Source organism: Cyanistes caeruleus, chromosome 6 (assembly GCF_971803275.1).
Source record: "Cyanistes caeruleus chromosome 6, bCyaCae1.hap1.1, whole genome shotgun sequence".
NCBI classification, from domain to species: Eukaryota; Metazoa; Chordata; class Aves; order Passeriformes; family Paridae; genus Cyanistes; species Cyanistes caeruleus.
In genome coordinates, this window is record NC_141706.1 from 20859445 (window position 1) to 20887387 (window position 27943).

The 27943-nt window shown below is 42.3% G+C and overlaps 1 protein-coding gene across 11 annotated transcripts in view; it reads left to right on the top strand.

Annotated features, from left to right (window-relative positions):
• Positions 1-27943, top strand: part of PTPRJ (protein tyrosine phosphatase receptor type J) — a 74214-nt gene that overhangs the window by 25937 nt on the left and 20334 nt on the right. For 5 of the 11 annotated variants that reach the window (XM_086891970.1, XM_086891967.1, XM_086891975.1 and 2 more), the window contains exons 2-7: positions 20865-20883; positions 21938-22084; positions 22842-23111; positions 23717-23992; positions 26394-26666; positions 27272-27538. In XM_086891970.1, the coding sequence (XP_086748096.1) occupies positions 20865-20883; positions 21938-22084; positions 22842-23111; positions 23717-23992; positions 26394-26666; positions 27272-27538 (1252 nt within the window). Of the gene's footprint in view, positions 1-9305; positions 9404-20864; positions 20884-21916; positions 22085-22841; positions 23112-23716; positions 23993-26393; positions 26667-27271; positions 27539-27943 lie in introns of those variants that run through there. The other 6 variants (XM_086891972.1, XM_086891976.1, XM_086891966.1 and 3 more) reach the window with 5 other exon arrangements.

Genomic DNA, 27943 nt, shown 5'->3' on the forward strand with positions numbered 1-27943 from the left:
GCTGAAACTACTGGTATTCTGTTCCATGTCATCCCTGTCACTTGCCCTCCTTTTTTTTTTTTTCTTTTTTTCCTTCTCTCCTCTGTCATTGCCGCTCTTAAATTCATAATTGTTTTGAAAGTACTGAGCTCCCATCCCCACTCTGCAGCAGAGACAATGAAAAAAGCAGGAATGTGTCTAATGACCCATGAAATCAATAATCTTTGTAAGCAGTTGGTTGGGAAAACGAGTCACATGTCTTTATTTTGAATGTCTGGGGTGTTTCAGAAAGCAGGCAATAGGAGAAGGTCTGTCAAGACAGTACTTGCTGGCTCCCTTTTGTGCATCAGAACCTGAGCAGCTGATCTGAGAAAATCTTTAGAAGCTACTCTCAGATCTGTTCTTCAGTGTCTGTGGGGTTGCAGGAAATCCCCACCATGTGAAGTAATTAGCCTTCAGCTTTTTCATTACTGTGAAGTTTTCTTCTTCAGTGTGAAAGTCTTCCTGAAGGTTGTATGTTCAGGGAAGTGCTGCAAGCTCAGTGGTAGTTTTACAGCTGGTGTATTGCTTGGCTTTCTTGCTGATCTTGGAGGTTGTCAGGGAAAAAAAAAAGGAAAGTGTTAAAAGTGCTGTTCCTGATGTTATTCATTTCCATAACTTGTCATAAGGTGTGAAGGCATATTGATTTGTGGCTGCTGATTAGAGTGAACAAACGGGTTTTAAGTTGTTAAGTTTAAGGTCAGAGCAATTAATATATATGGACGTATTTTTCAGAGGCTTTTTTTGTATTTGCAAAGATAACAAGTTTTGCCCATTTCTGTACCAGCAGCGATAGAAATCTTGCTTAAATAAACTGAAATGAAATACAATGAGGCCTTTAAAAACAAAGCATGGAAGGAAGGGGCAGCCATTTATTGGCTCATTGTGTTGATGACATGCTAAATACAAAACTTGAGAGGGCTTAGCTCAGGGTCTAGTTCAAAATCTTTTCATTTGTGTGTTGTGTCCATGAGGAGAAAATTCTTACATTTGGAAACTGTCTTAGTGCTAAGAACCATACTTCATCTGGTTAAACACTGTTGAAACTGAAAGTTTTTAAAATAGTACTGGGTGGTTTTTAACATGATGTTAACTGAAGCAGCTTTGCATAGAGATTTTCGTGGCTTCAAGTAAGTGGCCGTGGTCAGCAGGCCAGTTAAATATATTTCTGCTTAACACATTTGCTGCTGTGCTTATTTTGAGTAACCTCTTCTTCCTGCACTAGAACTGTAATATTTCTTCATGTAATTTCTAACAAGTTACGCTTCTGTAGGCAAGGAGATGAGAAGTGTTCCTAAAAGCAGCCCAGTGGAACTGTTAAGTGATTGCAGATCTGAAGTATTTAATTAAAAAGCAAAGTAAAACAGAAAACCACAACCCAGTGAGCTTGAATACTCTAACAGTGTCAACTTGTCTGTGAGCTCTGCAAATATAATGTACAAGTCGCCAAGATACAATAATGTAGAAATTGTTGCATCATTTTTAGCAGCCCTAAAGACCTTTATAGTCAGGGCTGTACAATAAATCCTGCATCATTTTTATTATAGGGAAATTTCATTGTAGGGAAATGTTTTCCTCTCCGCTATGAGACGTTGCTGTTTTGTGTTTCAAATAATACGTGTATTCTAAATCTTCATGTGTTAAACACAGGCTGCAAAGTGTTTTTAGATTTCAATATTGAAAGTAATTTGGTTCAGTCTGTTGCAAAAAGCCACTAAATTAGTAGAGCAAATAAAGAGGAAATAGTGTTGACAAGTTCCTTTTCCTTACCAAGATTATTAAAAATACTGGCTTATAAAAAGGTCTGTGAGAAATAAGATGCAGCAAGAGAACTTGCGAAACAAAAATCTTCATCTGTCCTCTTGCTTGTTACAGGCCAGGGACTGAATGGAAAACACTTCTACAATAAATTATAAGGGAAATTAATTGTATTAAAGAATATACAGCTTTTGGGAAAGGGAAAACAGAAGCAATACTTGAATATGAACTAAACCCAGGGTCCCAGAATTTCAGGCACTTTATTCTTGATGCAGTCTTCTGTCTGCAGCTGGTTCCATCTGAACTTTTGCTTTTTTATTTGAATGATCAAATCATGTCTAACATTTTCATAGTTCTGTGAGCCAAATACTGGCTGCCTGCTGTGCCTCATTCCTTACTCTGTGCAACAGAAACTTCACTAATTCCCATTCATCAGATTGCTGAAAAACTGCCTGTGTGCGTTCAGCACTGCAGTTGCTGCCTCTGTTCCTTTGGTCCTCAGGCATCATAAAGGGGATGAAATGTTTCTAGTGTGTAATACTTTCAGCTGTTTTTTTAAATTTTATTATCGTGTTCCTTTGCTCCTTGCTCAGAGGGATAATGTATTGCCAGGTCCCAGTGGATCAGGGTTGCTTTAAGGCAAGCTGTTACTTTAGGCCAGACTTCTTATTGCTACTCTGCAAAGATGTAACCCTTAGAATTACAGTTTGTGATACTACGTTAAGTACTGAAAATGAGGATCAGAGATGCCCTTTGCAGAAGGATACCAGAAAATGTCGCTTTTGCGTGGTTCCCACTCTTACTTTCCCCTGAGAAACTCAAACTTGCTTTAAGAGCTCCTTTTGTCCCTGTAGCAGAAATGCTGCAGAGAGCTTTAAAGGATTTTTCAGTAATTTCTGCAGAAGTACACAGAGTGAAGGGCTTTGGTACCTAGTCCAGTCCTATCACAGAGGTGTTTTCTGAGGGATGGTGTTTGCAGCAGTGTGAGGCTGAAATAAGTGCACACTTCCCTATCTTGTAGCACTTGTTGAGACTTGCAGTTTGGCCCACGGGTCATCTTGTGAACATGAGTTAGGATTTATGTCTCCTTTTACCTGTAAAATGAATGGTGACTTTTTTAAAAAATGCACTTTTTATTTGCTGAATCCAAGCTTGACTTGGACTCCGCTATGTAGGAATCAAAGCCCCTGGCTGGCCCCCATCCACCCTTGTTGTCACTATCCCCAGTTCAGAGCTGCTTCTGGCCAGCTTCAAAGAATTGACTTCAAAGGCTTTCGACAGACACAGAACAGCCAGGCTGAGGTTGGAGTTTCCAGCTTGGGCAGAGTGAATGGAGCCTCAGCTTCTCGGTGAGCCTTCCCCTCTTTTCTTGTTATTCACTCAAGTCAAATGTGAGCTGCTTTCATGGGGGGGCATGGAGGCTGCACTCACCCCTCACTTGAGCTGTGCAGCAAGGGGGGAAAGTACCTGTGAGAAAGGTAGATACCTCCAGCTCTGGCAGAACAAAGGAGCTTCAAATTCATCTGTGGAGAGAGATTCCATGTTAGTTCTTCACCTCCCCTGAACACAGGATTGTCTTTATGATTGTAGTAGAAGGTTTAATCCTGCCCGTATGGGATCTACTTTTTCTGTTTTAGCAATCCTATTGCAGCTCTTCTGATTCTTGTTAGTCCCTTAAAGATCTGGTTCCTCTTCTCAGCTTCCTGAGGTCTTGCTTCTCAGCAACTTCCTATAACTACAGTAAAAATGTGCTCCGCAGAAATAGTGCGCACTGCCTGGAAATCTGCAATCTTTTGTATTTGGCAATGTGGGACCTTCTGTGTGTCAAATGTCCAGTTGCATGAGGGAACATTGCAGCTCCTGCTGGTGCAATTGCTCTGGAAACCTCAGGCAAGGTGGAGGCTGGGGCAGCCACATCCCTCTTGTGTTGGGGTGAACCCCTCTGCAGCAGGCTGGTTGTGCAGGAACGTGCGCATCTTTCTGCCTTAACATCCTGAAACTCTGTGTATTGGCTTTTTTGGGGGGACCCCTCTCCCCTCCAAACCCCAGAGCATGTGTTCTGTTAGTCACTGTTCTCAGTTAAAAGCTCCAGGAGAAGCCAAATACCAGTGGGGCTGGGAGAGCTGCCCATGGAAAAGAAAATGGGGGCGGGTGGAGAGCACCTGGTACAACCTTTTTGTGTGAGGTACTCTGTGTTCTTCAAAAGTAGATACAGAAATATGTCAAGTACAACCCTTATCACCTTCTCTACATCCCATTTTGAATAGTAATAGTTTTCTTTTAGACAGTGGCCCTGGTGTGTGGTTTATACTATGCATTTGCCAGGATATTTATATATTTAGAGCCTTGCTCTTGCTGGTGGGGGTTAGAACTGTGGGAAAATGCTAAAAGTTTGGGGTTTTTTTTTCCCTATTATTTTAAAGCAACTCTCTGGCATAAGGAAAAGCAAGATATCCTGCAAAAACCAGAGGTTTGCTGCTTGTTAGAACATTAGCCCAGAATCAATAACAGAAAAGATATCTCAAATACTGCTTTTTATTAAACCATACAAATATTTTTATACAGAGATAACAAATATATTGATTATATATATAGATGATATATATTATATATATAAAAATATTTCTACACACACACTTCTTTCTGCACCAACTGTTTTGGGAGTGGAAATTAGGAAATAAGACTCTTGATACTGCCAGGCACTGGGTGTTCTTCCAGTTAGAGCTGTGAATGCCTGGAGCTCTCCACCCCAGCCTGGCATGTGCCACTGGCTGGGAGTTGTGTGCTGGAAGACATTATCGGACAGGAACTTTTGGTTCATTAGTGTGCACATAAGGGGGAAAAAAAAAGGCAATTTTGGCTCCCATCATATCACTGAGATCTTTCATTGTCTTGATCTTGTTTTTAGAAGTCTTGAGGCTGAGTGGTGATTGAAAAAGCTGTGCCTCAGGGTGGAGGCTTTCCTCTGCCTGACCTCCCGCGCCAAGTGGCTGCTGCTGCACCCACTCGGGACTGGGAAGTGGGGCTGGGAGGAGGGTCCTGCCAGCTTGGCCAGGTGTCAGAGCAGCAGGTGGGAAAAGCCGTTCACAGAAGCTGCTCTATGGGAGAAATGCAAACCTCAGTTGGATCTCAGCAGCCAGCCTCTCCTTTGTATTTAATTACGTACCTTTTATTATCATCGGGTAGGGTGGAGCTAAATTTGCAGATCGATCGTGGGGATGCAAGACAGGTGAATGGGGCAGCACTTCCAGCTGATGGCAAGTTGTGTCCAAAGCTATAGAGCTGGTAACATCCAGTCTCTTGAGTAATCACTAATGGGCAGCCCTGCTGGGACTTAATTGGGTATAATGCCTCATGAAAGCTGTGTGGGTACAGCAGGAGTAGTTTCGTGTATGAATGGCCACTTCTAGGTAAGAAAGTGTCTTGCTACACAGTATTTTTAAATCAGTGAAGGTACCATAATAAAATGAGCTATTTGGGCCTAAGTCAGAAGGCTGGAGAGCTGCAATTACAACATATATTAGAACACAGATTCCCAAAATACCCCAGGCAGGAGAATCTTGCTTTGCTGTGCGTATATGGTGTATGTCAGAGCGTTGCATTACGATTTCACTGCTGCTACATCATACCGTTTTTCTGCTTATAATTAAATGACTTTTGGGTCTAACTTCCTATATTTTTGCCTATCAACAAAACTGGGATGAAGTGTTTCAGATCCCTCCTTCCCTAGGCTTTTCATTTTGGTGGTGTGTTTTCAGGTGTCTCCATGCAGGCTTGTTGAGTAGATTCAGTCTCACCCTGAGAAGCAGAAAGTAACAAATATCGTTCTTCCCATTGTGCTCTAACTGTATTTGAATAAGGGGTATGTACAGAGTGGCCTCTGCGAGAGGAATTTAATGCTGTTCCCCAAATTACTGCTATTAAGAGGGATTATGCAGAAAACCAAACAGAAAGGAAGAAGAATAATTTATGTCTTTAGTACTCTGCTGCCACCCCACCCTGGTGTGCAAACAAATGCCTTTCCCCTGCGCTTCTTTTTAATGTTTATTTATTGTTTTTACAGGATTTTCTGCTCCCAGAGCTGTTGGCTTCTAGGTGCTAATAAAATGTGAATGTGTCCCAGACTTACCCTCACTGGAGTGCACACAGTTCTGCAGAGGCCAGATTTTCTTTTTTAGTACAACATGAAAAGAAAACAAAAAAAATCTACATCTTTATTTTTGCATTTGGTGGCACAGATATGGGAAAGTAACTTTCTTCCCCAAAAAAACATTTTCAAAGGGAAAAATTGCGGCAATTCCACTAGATAGTGGGGATGGGGGTGGAGGCTGGGTGCAGGGGGAAGTTCTACAGCAACACAAACACACAATTTGGGTAGTTTAGGGTAATTTGACTGTTTGGTGTGACCTCATGTTAGAGTGGTTTACCTTGGGCTTCTTTTTTTGCCTGTGTGTGGTTTGTGTTTAAGCCCAAGAGCCCCAGGGGAAGGAGTTGAGGGAAGGACAGCAGGAGAAAAGGGGCAGCCCAAGTTTTTCCCAGTGGCAGATCCCTGTATGTGTTTTGTTGAAGCTTTTTTTCTTCATTAGGGCTCGACCTCGCAGGAATGCGTTCCAAGCTTGGTGGAAATTAGGGATAACTGGGCACAGGTGAGGGCTCCTGGAGCGGGAGCTGTTTCCCCATTCCCACTTTACCCTTCCCTGTGGCCAGGCAGCGAGGGGATTCCAACTTGGATCTGCTGGGTGCCAGCTGGGTGCTGTGACCGTGTGGCTCTTGGGAACCACGTTCACCATATTGTGGCTGAATGTGGCCCTTTGTTGCCTCGGCTTTTGTTCCCCTTGCTCAGCATCCGAACGTTTTTGTCAGGGTGGGAATAGTTCCTTTCGATCTCCCGCCTGGGTTTCAGTGCCAGTCAGAGGGGGTTGTCCTCAAGTGAACCCTGCTGTAAATTCAGCCCAAATTCATGAATAGTTTAGTCTTCCCTGAAACCGTGTTTCTTAATGAATAAATGATTGAGCAAGGGAAAAAAAAACCACCAAACCCTTTCCATCCAGAAGCAGCAATATGAAAATTTGCTAGGCCTGTTTCTTTATTGTTGTATAGTCCTTGGGCTGTTGTGAGCACTGTGGATCCAGTTCAGCTGATAAGCAAACCTGACTCCTGCAGTCAGAGGAAAGCTTTTATTTTAAAAAGAGAAAGGGTTTCTTTTGGGTTGTTTTTTTTTTAAATAAGCCTATAACTTTAAAAAGAGGCTTTGCAGCAAAAGCTGTGGTACTTCAGTAGAAGGAACTGGCTCATATGGTAACACAAGGTATGTACAAGGCAACATAAACTCTGTATAATAAGAGAAGAAACTATTATGCATTTTAAACTTCTTATTCAAAGCTGTTCTGTATCTTGGGTGTCTGATCAGTGTTTGAAATAAAGGAGGAATCTCTGGTACTTTACTGGAAAGGGTTTTTTTCTGCAGAAGATCAGTTCTGTTGGAAGATGATGTTTTGGGTCTATTTTGGGTTGTGTAGCTATGCAGATACTGTTTCTGGGGTGACTGAGCCACCATTTACACCCAGCTTTTCTGATAGCTGCTATAAATACCCTCTGTGCTCTGTTAACAATAAAATTTATACTAACGAAATTAATTAAAAACTTCAAGAGTTGCATATTATAGGGCATAAGAATTGATAGATACATGAAGCGTTTCTATGATGTGGGAGGGGCATGTGAAAGAAGAATGTAAGAGCTTAAAATGTTATTGTGATAGTATTTGGGGATGGGGGATCTTCATACAGTATATGAAATGTGATAAGAGGGTCATTAGGAAAACTGGAAATATCTTTCAGGATGCAATTCTAATTAAATCAGGATAAATAATAGAATAACATTCTATCCCCTTCTTCATTGTTTTCATTCTTCAGTCTCCAGTGTGGGCAGTTTAAATATGAGGTATAAAGGATGTAATTCAGATGAGACTATTTTGGTTAACCTGCAATATGCTTTGAGTTAAAAATACTGTAACTGCAATTCATTTTCTTTAGTTTAAATATGAAGGTTAAATTCTGATAAGTCTTATCATCTAACATACGTTTTTGGGAAATTGGCTAGGAAATATCCAGTGGTAGGTGTTGGATCAAAAAATTCACAGATGTTACCAGAGAATTTCCTGTTTAATTATTGTCTGTTATTGTAGTACTTGCTCCTTTCAGTGCAGGATTACCCCAGGCTGACCTCTGTCAGTAAAAAGGTAATTCTTTTGGTTTCTTCTGTGCTTGGGTTGTCTCTGCTGGTGCTGCATTCCTGGCAGCAGAGTAGTGGTGTTTGAATGAATGACAGTAGGTAACTTCATGATCTTGGAATCAGTAATGAAACAAGCTTGTTTGAAGTACATTCATGCAAAATTTTTATTTTTTTCCTTTGGCAGCTATATACCCTGTCTTTTTGCTACTTGTAGAAGGCTTTAATCTTGAAATGTTTCTAGAAACATATCTGTGATTTTAGAGCTATCCCCAATAAGACATTCTAGTTGGTTGAGGATTTTTTTTTTTGGCTATTTTGTTCATGGTGGTTTTTTGTTTTTTTTAACCCATGGTCTTGAGACATGAGTGATTCTATGTTTTCCCTCTTAAATGCAACAATGTCCTATATGATCAGAGCTCATCTTTTTGGCTGCCTGCATCAGAACCCCCTGGGTGACACTGCAGGAGCTCACACTTGCTGGTCCCTCCTCTGTTTTCAAAGAAGAAGGAAACCCTTAGTTATCCAAACACTTTTCTGTTTGTTTGGCTTACTTGTAAGGAATGTGCTTTGGTAAGTGTCTTTGGGAGGCAGAACAAGGACTGGGCTCTAAAACTTAGTCTGCATTTAAAGTGGGCTCTGAACACAGACTTCACAATGTTGCTGTTAGAGGCAGCACAGATGTAAAACTCACTGTATGGCACGGGAAAAGTGCTGTAAGAGTGGATTTTAAAAGGTTTTGGGTCATGCAGGCTGGATATATCACTAGAAAAGGAGAAAATGTCTTAATAGAGATGTTCAGCCCTTAGGGGTTGTCCAGACATCTGCCTTCTTGCCTTTTGGCATCTGGAGGCTCACATGTCCCAGTACATGACAGAAAAAAGTCTGTGGGTATATTTTAATTTTCATAGCTTGAGTCAGGTGGTGGATCAGGCATCTTTTTAAACTAGGGCTTTGTGTGTGCTACTGTATTCAAGCTAATGTGTTTCTCAGTCCTTTGAAAAGTGCCTCAGCTTTGCAGGGGTAGTCTGGGTGCAGTGAACAGTGAGTGGTCTTTAGTCCGACTTGGCTTGGCATGCCCTTGGTCTCATTTGTATGTGTCATCTTAGCTGAGTCTCGCCTCTTGGTGAAAGTCTTCCTGTAGTGTCTGCTGGATTCCTTCTCACTGCTGCTGGAGCACGGGGTGGAGGTGCTGCCGTGCAGGCCAGGGATCAAACCCTGTGGAGGTGTGGATCAAACTCTGCTGTCAGCTCTCACCAATAAGGCAAATTGTTCCAAAGTGCTTTTTCTTGTTAGTTTGTTTTCTGCAGCTGAAGTGTAAGGAGGAATAAAGAAAGCACTATCTCCTAGAGATGGGAGAGGCTGCCATAGCCTGTGAAGGATGCACTACTTTGTTCTGGTATGTAATCGTTCTTATAAATGTTTTACATTCTATATTCAAACCTATTCTTCAGGTAGTCACGTTTCTGCCAGCATTATATAACTCTGTGACATTTTGACTATCTCTATGAGAGAGAGGAGAGGTGCAGAGGAATCCAGCTTGTGAATCACTCTCGGTTTAACCCTTGCTAAGGGAAGGTGGGGAAAAAAGAGCCTGAGGCCACTAGAGGAGCAGTTCAGGGAAGGTGATGTGGAAGCAAAACCACACCAATTAAAAGGTACAAAGATAACGAGGTTTTAGCAGCTGGAATGCAATTAACTTCCTCTTCACTCTTATCTTTCTCCCCTACCTGAACATTGGTAACAAAGGTCAGGTGTCATCTGATACAAGGCTTTGACTTGGGACTCAGCACCCTGAGTTCATGTGTTATTTTTATTGTGCTAAGATAACAGATATACCAGAATTCCACCAGCAGTGTGGTTCAGAGCACTTAAGGTTTGTGTCTTATATTGCTGCTTTACAATTTTTGCTGTGGGCAAGCAGCAGTTTATAGATAGTTACAAATATCTATGTTATTCACCTAATCTGAGGGAACTCTGACAATTAGATGAACAAAGACAGTAAGTGATTTAGCCTTCTGTGGCATGCACATAAGACATGATGCAAGGCATGGAGGACTTAGTTTCATCTTTGTTTTAGAGCTGGTCTAATGTGGCTTTAGTATTTGAGTGTGAAGATGGAGCTTTGCCCCATGTGTGCATGGTGAAGATGCATCGCAGTGAACTGACGGGTTTCCCATCTAACCTTCCCCAAAAGCTCTTGCTCCAAACACAGACACATTTACGTGCCTTTTCTCTTCAGAGCTTTGGTGCTTGTCAGCCTTAAAGATGCAGATGAGAAACTTCAGAAGTATATTTTTAGCAGATAATTCCAAGTTCTGTTTGTGGACTAGGTGTGTTCTAATACAGTATTTGAGCATTTGCACAGCCTTACTGGTTTGCGCATTTTTTGTTTGTTTGATTTGGTTTGTTGTTTTTGTGTTTGTTGTTTTTTGTTTTTTTTTTCTGAGGAGGAGGCAATGGTTTGGTGGGGTTTTTTCATTTGGTTTTGGGTTTTTTGTGGGGGGGGTTGGTTTTTGTTTGTGGGTAGTTTTTTTGTTTGGTTGGTTTTGTGGGGTTATTTTGGCAAATAAATTATAGCTGCCTAGCTTTGGGTATGTCCTTGATTCCTCCCTGAATATGATAGAGCTGTTATGCTTTAGCTATTGCAAAGTATAAAAAATTAAACACCAAACATCAGGCCCAAAAGAAATGTATCTGTCTGGAAATCATGAAGTTCTCTTCCTTCAGGATTTCCCAGGCATTTTGCAGTGGTGCAGAGAAACTGTTTCTATAGTTTAGCTCAAGGTTAGAAACCTTCTAGAGAAGCAATTATATTTTTTCACTTTCCATGTTTGTGGTCTGTTGAGGGCAAAGAGGAGCAAAAGAGAACACATCTATTGTTTCAAAGACATTGAACATATAATCTGGGTGAAATCAAATCAAATCTACTCTTGTGACTTTCAGTTTGAGTCAAAGGATATTGAAGGAAGTGTAAATGTGTTGCTGAAGAGCAGCAAAAATGAAGAGGAACGATGAGTTGTGATTGATTATAGTGTCTGCTGCTCATCTTTCACTCTGCCATTTTGTATAGACATATTCAGAGATTAAAATATATTGCAGATACCTCAGGGACATCCCTCCATTTGAATTTCTAACTGTCCTTAATGTGCTTGAAAAAATAATTAGACTAAAGGGCTTGATAGCATGGGTAGGAAAAAGAGAAGTACTGATGAAACCCTCCCTTACTCCCAGTGTCTTCTGCAGAGTTGGTGCCTGACCAGTATTAGCACTTTTTAATATCTACCCTTTTTTTGGCCATAGTTGAGGCAATGGTTGGTACTACAGACTTTGCCAAAGGGAGAATCTGCCAAAATGCTTGGAGAATGGTATTGCACTCGTTGCTTCCCCTTTCTGCTTTTCTATTAGGGCAACACTATCAGATGCTGTGAAGGCCTGTGTGACACAATTATTCTTAATAGTGCATCCGTACTTCTAATAAAACTTCAGAGTGCATTTGATGTGTTTTCTCAAGGCAGCCTGTAAAACAGGAGGCTGCCTGTATAAAATATACATGGATGTGTCATCAGAAACAGAACTTGTATAGAGATAAAAAAAAAAAATTAAAAAAAAATCTTGTGCATTTACAATTTCCAAGAACCGTCCTCAAGTGGAGTGGGAATTTCTGGTTGGAATAGTTGTGCTTCATCATTAAACTCACTGGTAGTGGATCTTCCATTTAGTGATAAAACAAATTGGGGTAAATTTAATTAATTTTGTCTTTTGTCTTGTTTGTGTTTCACTTAATTGCAACATGTAAAAGATTTTCTTCAGTAATCTTTTATTAAAATTTGGATTTGTCTGCCAAGACCGTGCGATACAAAGAGATAAGTTTTTGTAGTCTGGATTGTAGTGTAGGTCAGAGAAAATCCGTAAGTGAATGGAGATACCAGAAACTATGGGAAGCCATGTCAGTGGTGATGTTGCCCTAAGCAAAGGATGACCAAAATATTGGGGAAATTGACTCTTAGCTTTGAAGGCTTTCTAGGTTTGGTTTGCTTTCTTTTTTTCAGGTGAAATATCAGGCTAAGCAAACACTGAACAGTTATAAAATGTACAATGTATTTGAAATGAGCGTGTTTCCAGACTGGTAATAAACAATTTCCTCTTAAAATAAGAGTTTGAAGTGAGCTACCAGCTGCCTCATCCTTATCAGAGCTACGCCAAATATACGGGTCAGCAGGAACTCCTTCATGTGTCTTGGAAGGAGGGCGAAGCCATGGGTGTTATTTTTCTAGAATAAAAAGTTAGCAGCTGTTCAGGCTGCAGTGCCGATCTGATCTCTGGTTCTGACCCTGCACCATCCAGCCTTTTTCCACCATAGCCAGTCCTCCCAGATGGCCGTGAAGTTGACCTTTGAGAGACGTGTCTTTTGAGTGGTAAATGAGAGAGAGCCCATGTTGTTGTCGGTGAATAACTTCTCATGCAGCCTCAGTGTATTCACAGAGACGAGTCTGGCACTGGGGTGATGGCAGAGCCAATTCTCATTTCTGCTTCTATTCAGCTTCTGTTCAAAGAGGAGGGAAAGAGAGACTCTACAAGAGCCCCAGATGAACTTGGTGGAGCTGTACAATGAGATCTTTTGTTCCCTCCCAGGAGTACTACTACATGTTTTGAACTCTTGCAGTCCATTTGTCTTTCGCTACAGTTTAAATTAATTAAAGGATTCAATGGGCTGACGATTGCAGGCAAAACCCCAAGGGTATCCCTGCAGCCCCATGGTGCTGCGTGTGAAAACAACATACGGGAAAACATTGTTTAATCAAATCGTTTGTGTTTGTGATAATCTGATCCTTGTAGATGAGCCAGATCTGTGCTTTACTTTGAGCTAGAAAAGGTTTCACGTCACATTTTTAGCTGTAAGGCATTTTGCATTTGTTTTGAGGAAGTCAAGCTACTTTGCTTTTAGGTCCCTTCAAAAAATGTAGATTCACGGTAAGCCAGTGCAGGTGAAGATGTGATATGTTGTAAATAAGCACTGTGAAGAAAGTCTAAGGTCAAGCCAGTAATTTATTGCATGAAATTTCTTGCCTTGTGGCAGGTTTATGATGCTTGAAGATGTGCTGAGCCTGCCCAAGCCAGCTCGGCCCGATGTCATTATCTCCCACAATCTGCATCTGAGGCGATGCTGACATCTGCATCCACATTTTACACTCTAAATGTGGTCATCCTTAGCCTTCCAGAATGCCAGCTTTTATGGGAATTTCCCATAAAGGCATATTTCCCTGCTGTTAGTCACTTGGGTTGAAGTTAGATGGTTTTACTGGGGCCTCTTGTGGTCTCAAACTGCATTACTCCTCCAAAGCTGCTGTTCGGGGATGGGGAGGGAGGATCGCTTTCCTCCCTCCCTCTGGATAGATTTACCCAGCTACAGGGCAAAGGCAGTGCCATACAGAAAATCTGTTTTGTGTTCTAGTGGCACATTTCACAGGGAGTTAGAACTGAATGTCCTGAAGGAGCATAAATGAATGGTAATAAACAGCAACAGAGCGTGAAGGAGGAGATGAAGGGTGAGAAGCCTGAGAAGTCTGTGTTGGGCAGCGCTCACAGGCTGATTTCTCTGAGCTGCACAAGTCACAGATTTTTGGATTAGGAAGTTTTCAGGACCCTGATAAGGACAAAATGTTAAACTGTATTAAGAAAAGTGTATAATTAAGGCAGGAAAGAGCAAAACATGTATGTACCAGCATCAAGGCTGCCCCAAAAAGAAAGGGTTTTCTGTGTGAACAAGACAGTTTTGAGCTCTATGAGCAAGATTGAAGGCTTTCACAGGCCATGGTTCTCCTGCCACCAGACAGGGTGTCATAGATTAAAAATTTGGTCTTTTTTTGTCAGTATAAATAATCTTTCTGGATGTTGTCTTTGAGCTTTAGAGCTTTGAGTTTTAAAATCCCTTTACAACTAGTTTTACTTGGAAAACTCTCAAACCAAATCCAGCTCAATGTTATTCTCCTTGTAAAGTATTTTTTAACACTTCCCTGAGCAAAGTCTTTGCAGAGTCCAAAGTGTCTGGCACAGCATGGTGAAATATCGTTGTGATAAGAGAAACTTGAGAGGCCTGACTGCACTCAGCTGAGCAGATGTGAAATAGGGCTCTGTCAGGAAATGCTGCTCCTTTTTGTGACTGAGCTACAAAGGCCAGGCAGCTGCTGGCTCTGGTGAGCGTTTTCCATGGTGCCTGGGTGGCCAGCCCTGCTGACTTGGCGACAGTGAGCGTTGTGTCATTGCCACCCGGGTATATATTTCTTTTCTTTCTCCTTTTTTTCATTATATCCTGCTTCTTCCAGGGTGTGCCTGAGTAATGATTCAGAGTGAAAAAATAGTGCTCTTGAGCTGTACGCAGGAATGTGGCTTGTCCACATAAAATAAAGGTTGATGCTTCCTCAGTTATAAAAAAAAAGAAAAAAGATTGGAGTGTTAACTGGAAGTTCCTCTTAGAAGAGGAGGTTGTTTTCCAGTTCAAGCCCTGTTCTTGCACTTCCATCTCCAGTTTAACCCATGTCAGCTGTGTCATGGTTTAACCCCAGCCAACAACCAAGTACAACCCTATCCAAAACAGCCCCACACCAGCCACTGTGGAGAAAATTTACTCTGCTCCAGGTGAAACCAGCACAGTATGACATGCAACTTGAGTAAGATAACAATTTGGGGTTTAGTGGTTTCAAATATTCCTCCTTGCCATTGTCAAATAAGCACACTGTTCTCTTCAGAACCTCCTTCAGCAGGATGGTCTCTGAATTACATGTACAACTTACTGGCTTATGTGAATTATTTAAGCTTGTTGAAGCTTTGCAGCCTTTCTTTGGGCTGAAGTTTTGTTGTTTCCTCAGTTGGAGGAATGATCCTACTCTGAGGTGGTCTGCAGCACTTAATGCCTGCAATTAATCAGGACCTGGAGGTCTGGGAGAAACAGAACTGCTACTGGGCTGCATGGAAGTGTTTTAAACTAAATGTTTTAAACTGGAAGACACTGGAAGTAAATCCAATGATGTTCTCTGGGGTCAGTGGTGAGAGAGCTGTCAGTTGCAATGCTGTCATGTTTGAGTTTTGGTGTCTGTATTTTTTGTCTTTATTTTGGATATGTTGCCCAGAAAACTCCTTGCTCCTAGACTAGCCATCTGAAAAGCAGATACAGGTAATACTTGCAGAAGAATTGAGAGAGGAAAAAAGAGCTTGCTCCAGTATGTGTTATCACAAATATCTTTTTTGGTGTTTCATCTTGGTTTTCTTACAAGGCTTTGTCTTCCACAGCATTTTTAGTTCATTGGAGGTGCTGCACAGACTAGAATGTCCTCATATGTTTTCATAAAAGCCAGTGAAAAAAAATTCTATTTGATCTCCCTTTGCAGAAAGGTTTGCTTCAGGGAAGTCAGAATTTAGAAATGTCAGGGGCAAAATATGAATAAATGCAAAGTGGAAATAGTCTTTCCTCTTTCACATAACTGCATAACAGCTCAAAATAGCCTGTGCACATTTGTGTGGCTGTTTCAGGGTTCTGCACAGCTCCCTAATACAACAGCCTGGCCTAGGAGGGTCCAGCCCCACCAAGTTAACAAACACCAGCTCATGTTTCTGTCCTCTGAGTTCTGCATCTCCATCTGGTCCTGTGCAGGCTCATTAGGAGAGCTGCTCATTTAGGGTTAAAAGAAGACTCCAAACATCTTGTAAAAACTTAGTGCTGTTTCTAAAATTTGAGCTTTTTTACTCTGGGATAAACCCACTTACAGCAAACATTCTGTGGTTTTTTGTGTCTGGGCTGTGAGTATTTGCATGAACTACCAGAGGGAAAACAGGTAGAATTGACACTTGCTGCAGCATATTTTCCATTTTTCATTGGAAGTGAATGCATCATGTAATTGAGATCATCTAGATTTAATTTGAATGAAAAAAACAAGAAAAAACAGAGAATTGTTATGGACTACAGTCAAAGTGAGTTTAGCAGAGTAAATATACACTAGAAAGGGGGAAAAAAGAAAACCAACCCCAAACTCATAGTTTCTTCCATGAAACTATGTAACATAACTGAATGTTAGCTTCTGACTTAGTCTCCTGTTGATTATTTCCTCCTTCACTAGTAGGGCCCTGATACAGGAGGTCTAAGTGTCCACAAATGCCACTGGAATTGGTAACTGAAGTGTTATCTTAGCGCTCCTTCAGCACACAGGCTTTATCCACATTTATCCACACTTTTTCCTTGTTGGACAGTAAACACAGGGGAAAACAACTGCTTTTCTTGGCTTGGCACATCTTTGTGTAAATTAAAGGCTGTCAGGAGGTGTGCAAGCGGCGTTTGGATGTGGTACTTGAGAATATGGTTCAGGGGTGACTGTGGTGGTGCTGCTTTGACAGGTTACTGGATGATCTTGAAGGTCTCTTCCAGCCTTGATGATTCTGTGTTTTGTAATAGTGTAATGATTTGCACTTGAAGTTTTCTGCTTAAATGCAGAGCAATTCTTTGGAGTTGAAGGTTTATGACATTTTATAAATGAATTGGAAAATAGGGCAATTATGTTACCCAAGTATATTTTAACTCATTTTCCAGTATGGTATTTTTTCCACCCCAGAACCCACACATTGTCCAGATAAGGCATGTTACTTCATCTAGGTTCATGCAGGTTTAAGCACACAGATCTGTGCCCCAACTCAGGTGAACTCATTCTTCTTGCCCAGTGCTGTAAGCCTACAAACTTCATTAATTTGGAAATAATATGGAAATGAATGAGATGGAACAGCCCTGAGATGGGTTTCAAGAGGCAGAAACATTTAATCTTTCCAAAACCCACCTTGTCTTCCTGCAGGACAACAGTCTCCAGCAGAAGGGTGTCACTCTCAGCTGATTTAGACTTTGCACTCCCAGGGAAGGGGAAAGATGTCCCCAGGTGGAATAGCAGGCGATACCTTGAAAATCCTAGCAAAACAGCAACTATTGCTCATTCTGTGGATGCAATACTTGGGCATTTACATTACTGTGGGGCTTCCTGATTTTGATTTTCACTTACTTTGTGTGACCTTGAGTAAAAGCTTTCTGTGGGAATGCTTCCTGAATAAGTCTGTGCTAAGTAGGAAATATCAGAGGTGAGAGAGGGATCTGTAAGTGGCCAAATTACTGCGTCTTTGCTGGTTAATGTTTGGTGGCTGAGTGGTGGTGGCTGAGAGCATCAGCAAAGCCGTGCCTGGGGTCATAGAACCATCACAATGGTGCTGTGTGGTGGCTTGTCCTGAAGCCCACAGCTATACGAGTGGGACAACTAATCATAGGTGGGCATAGAGCGGGGAGAAAAGGGTGTGAGGTCAGGGGTACTGCCTAGTGGGGCAGTGATCTTAATTATGCTGCTGCTTTGGTGAAAGGGTGTTGAGAAGCATTTTGGAGACCACTGTGATAGCTTGGTGGTATTTTGTAGAACTGCTCCAAACCTGAGAAGATGGATGGATGGAGATGATAAGATCCAAAGGTACGTGCTTGGAAGATCATCGGCTTTGAGAGGGGTGCGATTAATTCCCTGTTTTTTGGCATCTGAGCCACAAGCCACACACTGCTGAGCACACCAGAAACAGTAAGCAGCAACCTCAAGTGGTGTTCGTGGAAAGGATTTGTGGTTTAGGGTTTTTTTGGCGAAGATTTTTTTGGTTTGCTCTCTTTGACTGTTTAGCCAGCCTTACTTTATATTTACATAAACCAAACCATGCTGTTTGTTTTGAAAACTGGAGCAGGTAGATGAGCTGCTGTCCACAAGGGTTTTCCCCAGAGCAGGAACCCCAACTCCATTAGAGGGCACAGTTTGGCAGCAGAGCTGGGCTGAGCTGAAGTCCTGCACTGCTGCCTTCCCTGTGGCTCTCCAGTGTATATGTAGAGCTGGCATGTTTTAAATCCTGCTCCTGAAAATTTCTTACTCTGAGTTATCAATTATCAGTGATATTTGGTCTTCTCAGTCACTTACTATTTCTTAAGAAGTTTTCCTGCACCATACCTTAATTCTTCCTGGGTAAGATTACTCATGAGACTGATGCCTCATGAGTAATGAGTTAGGCAACCCAGTGTATGTCTGAGGAGGATGGTGCTGAATTCTGTATGTATCACACCCCACCAGCTCCTGGTCAGTTGTAAACTGCTCACACAAGGAGCACAGGACAGACCTTGCACAAGTACAAATGAATTCCTCAGCTCCTCTGGAACCTACAGCCTTTGATCAGGCCCTAAGCATGGCTGTATGACACACGAAAAAATTTGTTTGCCATAGTTGATGACAGTGATGGGTTTGTGTATACATTTCTCTCCTGTTTTTCAGTTGAAATGGTCAGTATTTAGCATTTTGCTGTCTTTTCTTGGTTAAGGATGTTCCACCCCTACCCAAAGCTCCATAACAGTTAAAAAAATTACCAACTGTATATATGAGTAATAGAGATTTGTGTCATTGAGAAAGAAAAGCAGAGGTGGCAGAGCTCATGATGTATTAAATGCAAACACAAGGAGAATCAGGTGTTCGGTGCAAATATCCTCTGAAATTATAAACAAATGCTTTGTGTAAATTCTAAGTAATAACATCAGGTTAGAGAACAGTTTGGTTCATGACTGATGTTGAAAAATACAGCACAGAGTGACTGAGTCAGGCAGGCTGATGCTTGGGAATGGGATCATTTGTTTTGTATGGTTTTGAGTCTCAGAAGGAGGCCTGCTTGCTGCCAGCAGGATGTGATTTTTTTGAATTTGATTTTGCACATAGGGTTCTGGAAAGTCAGAAGGGTATTTTGAGGGAGTATTGCCAGGGTATGATAAGCAAGTAGAATGATGGGATGCAGTTCATTAATCATGTGTCAGGAATTTTAGTGTAACTTTCCTTTTTGAGATTGTTCGAGCATCCTTAATAAAACCCACATGTGACAGCACAGCCAAATTTCTAATAACTTGATCATTTGCCAATTGATCAGATGCCCATAAAACAGGAATCAACATGTTCCTTGTTTGAGCTGGCAGGGAAGAAATAGGATGGTAAAAATGAGGGGTTCAGGGTATTTGCTAGTGGCATACCTGTTTCACAGTCATATAATACATACAATGTTGTTCCTGTTGCTCAGGAAGGATGCTGTGACCCTAACTCAAAATTTGTGGAGAAGGAGATGAGGAAGTTTATTTTCAGGCACTTCTACAGAAGAGAAAGTAACTGAAGGATGATGGGTTGTGAATGATGTCAGGCTCTTGATTCTGTCTGTAGAGCTGTAGAAATCGCTGAAGCTTAGCCCTGTGGTGTTTCTTGTTGATTTTGTTCTTCTTGTGAATTCCCTTTCTTAATGAGCATGACATCATTTTGGCTTTTCTTGTAGATTGCCTTGCATTTCAGGGGATCTCATCTCTTGCTCACTATTTAGCAGCTGTTTCCATACAGCTTAGCTGTTGTACTCTGGACACTGCACAGCAGAGCGGAGTGTCTTCAGAGTGGCTGTTTCCTTCTTGAGCTCTTCTTCCTCAGGCACTTTGTGGAGGAATGCAGAAGTACTCTTGACCGAAGTGCAAGCAAATATTTTCTCACTTCCTAAATAGCCTTGCAGTTTGGCTAAGCTCTCAAAAGCTCAGCTTGAGGAGGAGCCTCACACTTGTATGTAAGACATCTGCATCCCATGTCATGTCTGTTGTGTTCTGCGTTGTCTGTAGGGCTGTGCTTCAGAAGACCAGGCATTAGGTCTTTGATGCTTTTTTTGCCTAAGACTGCCCAAACTCTCCTTACTGGGGCACTGAGACCATCACAGGAATAAGAGTTAATGGTGTTTTGTGACTACTTTTTGAGGGTGTGTCTGCTTGGACCTGTGCAAGGGGCTACTGCTGCTGGAGCTCCTTGTGGCACCAGCAACATGACACCTTGGGGAGAATGAGTGATTTGGGATTCAAGCATTACATTAGGGTATTGTGGGATAGCTGCTTGTTTTGAGTTAGCTCATGGAATTGCACTAACAGCTAAGAAATTGGATGGGGGCAGGGAAAACAAAAGTTCCAAGTGCTTTAAATAAGACTGCTTCCTACTGACCTCAGTCTGGAGCTTTTACTTCACTCCTTTAAGCATCATTCTGTGGTGCCACCTCGAGAGACATGAATATGACAATTTATGGGCCAATTCTCACACCAGCAAGAAGGGAAATGGCTATTTGGAAGTAAAGTACAAAGTTTGAAGACTAAAAATCATCCTCAAAGCAAAATTCTGGTGTGTTTATCAGTATTACCAGCAGAGGAGTTGCAGGCTGCAGTTAAATGGCAACTGCTGATATATTATGGGTGTATGCACTTGTGTAAACTGGATTTCAGATCATGTATCAGGTGTTTTGAACTTTGACTGCCCAGTGTTTGCTTCAGAAAGTGCAGAAAAACCTTTCGTGAGAAGCAATATGAAGGTTTATATAGCAAAATGATGAAAGGAAAAATCTTAATAATAAGAAAGACCTAATTGACATTTGCCATTTTTTTTGTGGGATGGCTTCAAGGATACTAACTAAAGTGTGTTTTAACTAAGATTTTAAAGGTTTGGTTTATAAATTTATTTGTGCAAAATAACCAGCTTATGTTATTCAAGCTTTTTGTTGTTGACTATATAAACTTTTTAGAATGTAGAAATAAACATTTTACCATCATGCTTAGATTTTTTTTTCCCCTACTACTTTGGTGTATTTTCTTGGTGTCATTTTTATGTCAGTAGAATTTTATGTGTGTCTTTTGCAGATTGAAAAATCTGGACTCTTTAAAACAGATTTCTTGCCTGTCATGTTAATTAAACCAGTCCTTATTTTATTTGAGCTTCCAGTAATTTTAATTGCTATTATTTCTTTTTGTTTTCCAGGTCAGATGTACAATTTCTTGTAAGTATCATTCTGTTGCTTGCTTTTTTTTAAAAATTTTTTTAATATAACTCCCCTTATCTTAGTTGCTTTTGAGAAAGATTAAGCAGTACCAGAAAAGTATTAAAAAAAAAGCTTCCTGGAAAGAAGTTTTAGAAATAGCAGTTAAAAATATGTACTCAGTTATTTTAGTGACTTTAATAGCTACAATGCATTTAAGGATTTTTTAAACATAAAAATCTGTACTTAATTCCCTTTGCTTTTCAGTTTGTAGAGGGGTCTGGTAAAATCAGGTGCAGGTGTAGTGTAATTTGAAAGATAGGAAAATACACTTACAGGCAATAAAAGCCAAAGAAACCCCAAAACCAAAAGACACACAAAGTGATGCCTTTAAAGAATTTCTGAAGTGGGTCTAGAACTGCTGTACTGGCCAAGATAACATATTTTCGTGCGGCAGAAATTTCTGAAAGAGTGTGCAAGTAAGTTCTACCTTAATAACGAACATCAGACTTAAGTGAGTTAGCCTTTAAATTTTAGAATCTGAATTAACTCTTTCTATGCTTCGGCCTGTAAATTGATCTAATATTTCTGGCTCTAGGTATAGAGCCGTGTTTCTTCCTTACATGTGGGAGCACGTTGTGGGAATATGAGAGGGGAAGAGGGGAATATGCTGAGGGGGAGAGACAAAATTGCTATGCCAGGTTAAACAAAACTTCTGATAATACATGCAGAAAACACATGCACACACGGTGTGGCTGCATGTTGTTTTAACTGCTTTCAAGCAAAATTGTACCAAAAAGAGAGGTCTTATAGCTTTCATCCAACCCATGTGTAGACTCAGCGGATGGCTGAAATAAAGCGGCAATCACTTGAATCTAGTTCAAATAATCTCACAGAAGTTAAGAGGTGAAACCAGGAAAAGTGGTTAAACCAGGAAATGTGCAGTGAGGTTTCTGTAGAACTGGGAAAACAGAAGTGACTGTGGATCTGTGCATGATATCTGTAACTGACTGTACTTCCACAAATGGGAAGTCCAGAAGTTTTGTAAAGACAGAGTTTTGTGTTCTTCTTTCAGGCACTGAGGATTGCAGCTCAAAACATGTAACTGCAGAACCAGCAGCCAGTAGTAATGATGATTTGTCAGTAAACTCTGCAAGTGGGAACAGAACCTCTGCAGGTGGAAGAGTGATCAGGGCCGCATTACTCGCTGATGAGACAAGAGGTGATCTCACCGTAACACATTTGTGGCTTGCAATGTTACTGGGATGTGAATCTTCGGGGTGTTTTGCACTTGAGTGTTGTGATAGCATTTTATGACTGAACTCTTGTTCAGAGTGTGAGCATTGCAGGGCCATGGATCCAGCTACTTTACTGCAGTTGAGGCCAAGAAATGCGTCTGCACACCTGACTGGGAGTGCATTTTCATACTGTGATTGCTGCATGGCCTTGGAATAGTTTTATCCATGTTAGTCTTGGGCTCCCTTCCCTGCTTATTATGGCTTTTTAGGTTACAGGTTAACAGTTCAGCTCACTGTGACATACAGATTTGAAATGCATAAGGGATGGGGTGCAGCTGAAGTCCTCTTCCTAGTACAGAATGTTCTGTGTCATGAATGTATAGGAGAGGTATGTGAATCTTGCAGCTAGGAAGGCTCCTCTCTTTGGGATATCCAGTTTAGGAAAAAAATGGAAGTGTCTTGTGTGTCCCAGTCTTCCTCAGCACACTGCATAAAGCTCACAGCTGAGGCAGCACAGAAAGCACTGCTGCATCTAGACAGCTTTTATTGCTTGAGGTGAAGTGAAGCTTGAGGAGATGGCGTAGGTGGCAGAGCTTGCAAGTGTGCCGTGCAGTAGAGAAAGGTTGCTTGGTTGTTCTCCCAGTCTGATTTCTGTTTTACAGAGACTCTTATGGCAGGAAGGAGCTGAATGTTTGTCAGCAAATACTCCTGTAGGTTAATTTTTTTTTTCTCTTTTCATAGGATCCAGCCCAATTTCTGATCTCAAGGCAGAATCCATTGGTGTGACTTCTGTCATCTTAAAATGGGTGGTGGATGACAGCGCTTCCAACCACTACACATACAGGATAGAGGTTGTAAATGGTACAAATGATACACCTCTGAAGAACCTGACATCCAATGAAACCAAAGCAGAAATTACTGAGTTAATCCCTGGGAGCCTGTACAACTTCACAGTATTTGCTGTAGCAGCTGATAATGAGACAGAAGGAGTATCCATAAGCCTGTATACAAGTGAGTCACAGTTTCTTGCATTGCTGTTGGTTGTTGGTCTGTGCTTTGCTGTGCAGGACCAGGTTCTGCCCACCCTCCTGAGGTTGTAATTTAATAGGAGCCTTAACTGGGCCAGATGCTAAGAATGAGTGGTTCATGTATAGCAGAACCATAGCCCTGATTTATTTATTAACTTATTAAGCAGCAAACTCCCTAACTCCCCACCGTAAAACAAAAAATCCTCCACAACAACTCCACACAACAAACTAAAAACCAACTGATAAACCAAACTGAAATTGCCTGCCTTTCCAGCCATACCCATCCCTTTCCTGTCCACTTGTCTGGGTTCCCTGGGAGCTCTGCTTCAGTGGTGACCAAAGCTTCTCCTTTGGGCTGTCAAAGGAAGGTAAATGTCACTCAGAATGGCTTGTCATCAGTCCTCTCTTAGCTGCCCACTGGTGCAACAGTCTCCAGAGATGCCTGGTGATGTTGTTGGGGTGCCTCCTGCCCTCTGGACCCTGAGTGGTGTGAGGGAAGTGCAGCCCTGATGTGGCTGTGTTTCTTGTTTCCATGTCTGTGAGCAGCTGTTCTTGCAGGTTAACGAGTTGTTGCTTTGCCTTTCACAGGGCCCAGCCCGGTTGTTGATCTCAAGGCAGAATCCATTGGTGTGACTTCTGTCATCTTAAAATGGGTGGTGGATGACAGCGCTTCCAACCACTACACATACAGGACAGAGGTTGTAAATGGTACAAATGGTACACCTCTGAAGAACCTGACATCCAATGAAACCAAAGCAGAAATTACTGAGTTAATCCCTGGGAGCCTGTACAACTTCACAGTATTTGCTGTAGCAGCTGATAACATGACAGAAGGAGAAGGAAGGTCCACAAGCCTGTATACAAGTGAGTCACAGTTTCTTTCATTGTTGTTGCTGGTGGACAGCTCAGAGCTCTTCCTAACTGCCTCAGGGCTAAAATGTAAAGCTCTTGTGTGTATAGATCTGATGTCTTATTCCTAGAGCCTAATCTGGTACATCTGGTAAGCAATGGGATCTTTAGGTCTGGAAGAAATACATCTTTGCTTTTACTAAGAAAAAGTAGGCAAACATCATCCACCTTGCTTCCTCTCCATTTTTGTCCTCCTATCTCTTCATGTTGGAGATAATTTCTTGTCACAAATAGTGAGCCAGCTAGGAAGGATGCCCTCCTAGAGTTGGTGTTCGTGAATAGAGTAGGACTCTTGAGAGATGGTAGGTGGCTGACTTGGCTATGGTGATCATTAAATGACTGAGTTTCAAATTTACAGTGTAATGAATAAAAAGAGACAGCAGAGTTGCTACCCTGGACTCCAGGAGAGCAAATTTTAAGCTATTCATGGCACTACTTAGCAGCCTACCCTGGGGATCTGCTTTTGAGGGCTTAGGAATCCACGAGTGCCGCTCAGGTTTTAAGAACTGCCTTTTAGAAGCACATGAACAGACAACTTCGCTATGTCAAAAGTCAAGCAATTGGGAGAGAAAACCAGCTTTGATGAGCAGGGAATTCCTTGTGGAGCTTCAAGGGGGTGACAAAATTGTATTAGCTCTGACAGTGAGGCCAGGCTTCTCAGGGGGATTACAGAGCTGTGGTTTGCCTATGCAGGGAGAAGACACCAAGGGCCAGAGCTCAATTACAGTTGAAACCGGACAGTGCTGTTTCAAATAACAGGAAAGGCTTTTTGAAATACATTAGCAGCAAGAGGAAGTCTAAAGAAAAGATTGGGCTCATCCTTGTTGAAGATGGTCACCTGTCTAACAGGGTTGAAGCAGAGGCATTCAATGTGTATTTTGCCTCGGATTTTGGTGGTACTGATCGGCCTTGGCCTGCCCAGTCCCCAGAGCTGGAGGCCCTTGAGTGCTGGGACAGTGGCTTTCCCCTTGTGGACACTGAAACTGTGAGAGACCACCTGTATCAGCTGAATGTTCACGAGTCCATGGGGCCTGTTGGGATTCATCCCTGAATACAGAAGCATCTCACTGGTGTTAGAGCAGGACCCCTCTCCATCAGCTACCAAAGGCCTTGGGAGCCCGGGGAGGTCTCTGTTATTCCTGTTGACCAGGAGCGTGGGAGGAAAGAGCCAGGAACCTGCAGGGCTGTTAGACCAACCTCAGTTCCTGGAGAAAATTGTACTGAGTACTGTTGAAAGGCATTTAAAGAACAGTGCAGTCATCAGGTGCCATTGACACAGGTCACAAAGGGAAAGTCCCATTTAATTAATTTCTTCTTTCTCTGGTAGGGTCACCCACCCAGTAGGAAAGGGAAAGTGGTGAATGTAGTTTATCTGCATTTTAGTGAGATTTTCGGTAGTGTTTCTCACAGCATCCTTCTGGACAAGTTGTCCAGCTGTGGGATGAGGGGATTCATGGTGTGCTGGGTGAGGAGCTGGCTGCAGGGCAGGACCCCCAGGGTTCCAGTGAGTGGAGTTGTGTCTGGCTGGTGAGCAGTCACCAGTGCTGTCCTCAGGGCTCAATCCTAGGGCTGCTCAACATGTTTGTCAAAGGTATGGATGCAGGAGTTGAATGTGTACAGGGTGTAGTTCTGGGCCCCACAATTGAAGAGGGATGTGAAGGTCCTTGAATGCCTGTAGAGAAGGGGGAGAAAGTTGGTAAAAGGGCTAGAAGGCCTGTCTTGTAAGGAGCAGCTGAGGGCTTTGAGCTTATCTAGTTTGAAGAAAAGGAGGCTGAGGGGTGACCTCATTGTTCTCCTCAGCTTACTGAGGAGGGGAATTGCAGAGGGAGAGGCTGATCTCTATTCTCCAGTGTCCAGGGATATGATGAGTGGGAATAGTTCAAAGCTGCCTCAGGGGAGGTTTAGGCTTGACATTAGGAAGCATTTCTTTACTGACAGGGGGTTCAAACACTGGATTACACTTCCTAGAGAGGTGGTCAGTGCCCCCAAGCCATTCTGTATTTGCGACATCTGGACAATACTCTCAGTAATAAACTTTAACTTTTCATAAGGCATGAGGTGGTCAGGTAGTTGGATGCAGGTAGTTGCAGGTCCCTTCTAAGTTAGTATTCCATTCCACTCAATTGCTTTCCTGCCCACATCTGGTTTCCCAAGGGAAGTCTTAGGAGTTCAATCACTGTGATGGCCTGTGCTAACATTTTGGGGTGTCAAGGGGAGATGAATGACCCTCAGAATGATTTGTCTTCAGGCATCTTATAGCTGCCTAGTGAAGACCTGATGTGGATGTGCTTCTTGTGTCCATGTCTGTGAGCAGCTGTTCTTGCAGGCTAACAGGTTGTTGTCTTGCCTTTCACAGGGCCCAGCCGGGTTCATGATCTCAAGGCAGAAATTGGTGTGACTTCTGTCATCTTAAAATGGATGGTGAATGACAACGCTTCCAACACCTACACATACAGGATAGAGGTTGTAAATGGTACAAATGATACACCTCTGAAGAACCTGACATCCAATGAAACCAAAGCAGAAATTACTGAGTTAATCCCTGGGAGCCTGTACAACTTCACAGTATTTGCTGTAGCAGCTGATAATGAGACAGAAGGAGAGGGAAGTTCCATAAAACTGTATACAAGTAAGTCACAGTTTTTTGTATTCCAGTGGGTTGGTGGTCTGTGCTTTGCTGTGCAAGACCAGGCTCTGCCCACCCTCCTGAGGTTGTAATTTAATAGGAGCCTTACCTGGGCCAGATGCTAAGAATGAGTGGTTCATGTATAGCAGAACCATAGCCCTGATTTATTCATTTACTTATTAAACAGCAAACTCCCTAACTCCCCACCGTAAAACAAAAAATCCTCCACAACAACTCCACACAACAAACTAAAAACCAACTGATAAACCAAACTGAAATTGCCTGCCTTTCCAGCCATACCCATCCCTTTCCTGTCCACTTGTCTGGGTTCCCTGGGAGCTCTGCTTCAGTGGTGACCAAAGCTTCTCCTTTGGGCTGTCAAAGGAAGGTAAATGTCACTCAGAATGGCTTGTCATCAGTCCTCTCTTAGCTGCCCACTGGTGCAACAGTCTCCAGAGATGCCTGGTGATGTTGTTGGGGTGCCTCCTGCCCTCTGGACCCTGAGTGGTGTGAGGGAAGTGCAGCCCTGGTGTGGCTGTGTTTCTTGTTTCCATGTCTGTGAGCAGCTGTTCTTGCAGGTTAACGAGTTGTTGCTTTGCCTTTCACAGGGCCCAGCCCAGTTGTTGATCTCAAGGCAGAATCCATTGGTGTGACTTCTGTCATCTTAAAATGGGTGGTGGATGACAGCGCTTCCAACCACTACACATACAGGATAGAGGTTGCAAATGGTACATTTGTGAAGAACTGGACATCCAGTGACACCAGAGCAGAAATTACTGAGTTAATCCCTGGGAGCCTGTACAACTTCACAGTATTTGCTGTAGCAGCTGATAACATGACAGAAGGAGAAGGAAGGTCCATAGACCTGTATACAAGTAAGGAAATGGTGCCTCCAATTGCAAGTAACCATGCTGTCTGTAGCAAATTGCCCTGCTTTCTTACTTTTGGGTTTCCAGCTTCATCCTCTTTCTCGTTGTGACGTTGCTTTTTTGCTCCAGCTGTGTGTGTGCATAAATGCAGCATGCAATGACTGCAACTGCAGTTTTTGCAAAAGGACTGAAATCATCTCTGTGCTTGCATGTGCCACCTGTAAATCAGGTGATTTCATCAGCATATCTGCCTGAGACTATGTAGAGACCCTGCTGGTACCACAGCATGACTTTTCCTTTATACTTGAGGGCTGAGTAGATCCCTCACAGCACCTCTCAGAGTGGGTTGTGCTCCCACTTACAAAAGCTATGATGTGCAAGGATGTGGTGCCATGGTCACTGAGGTTTTTT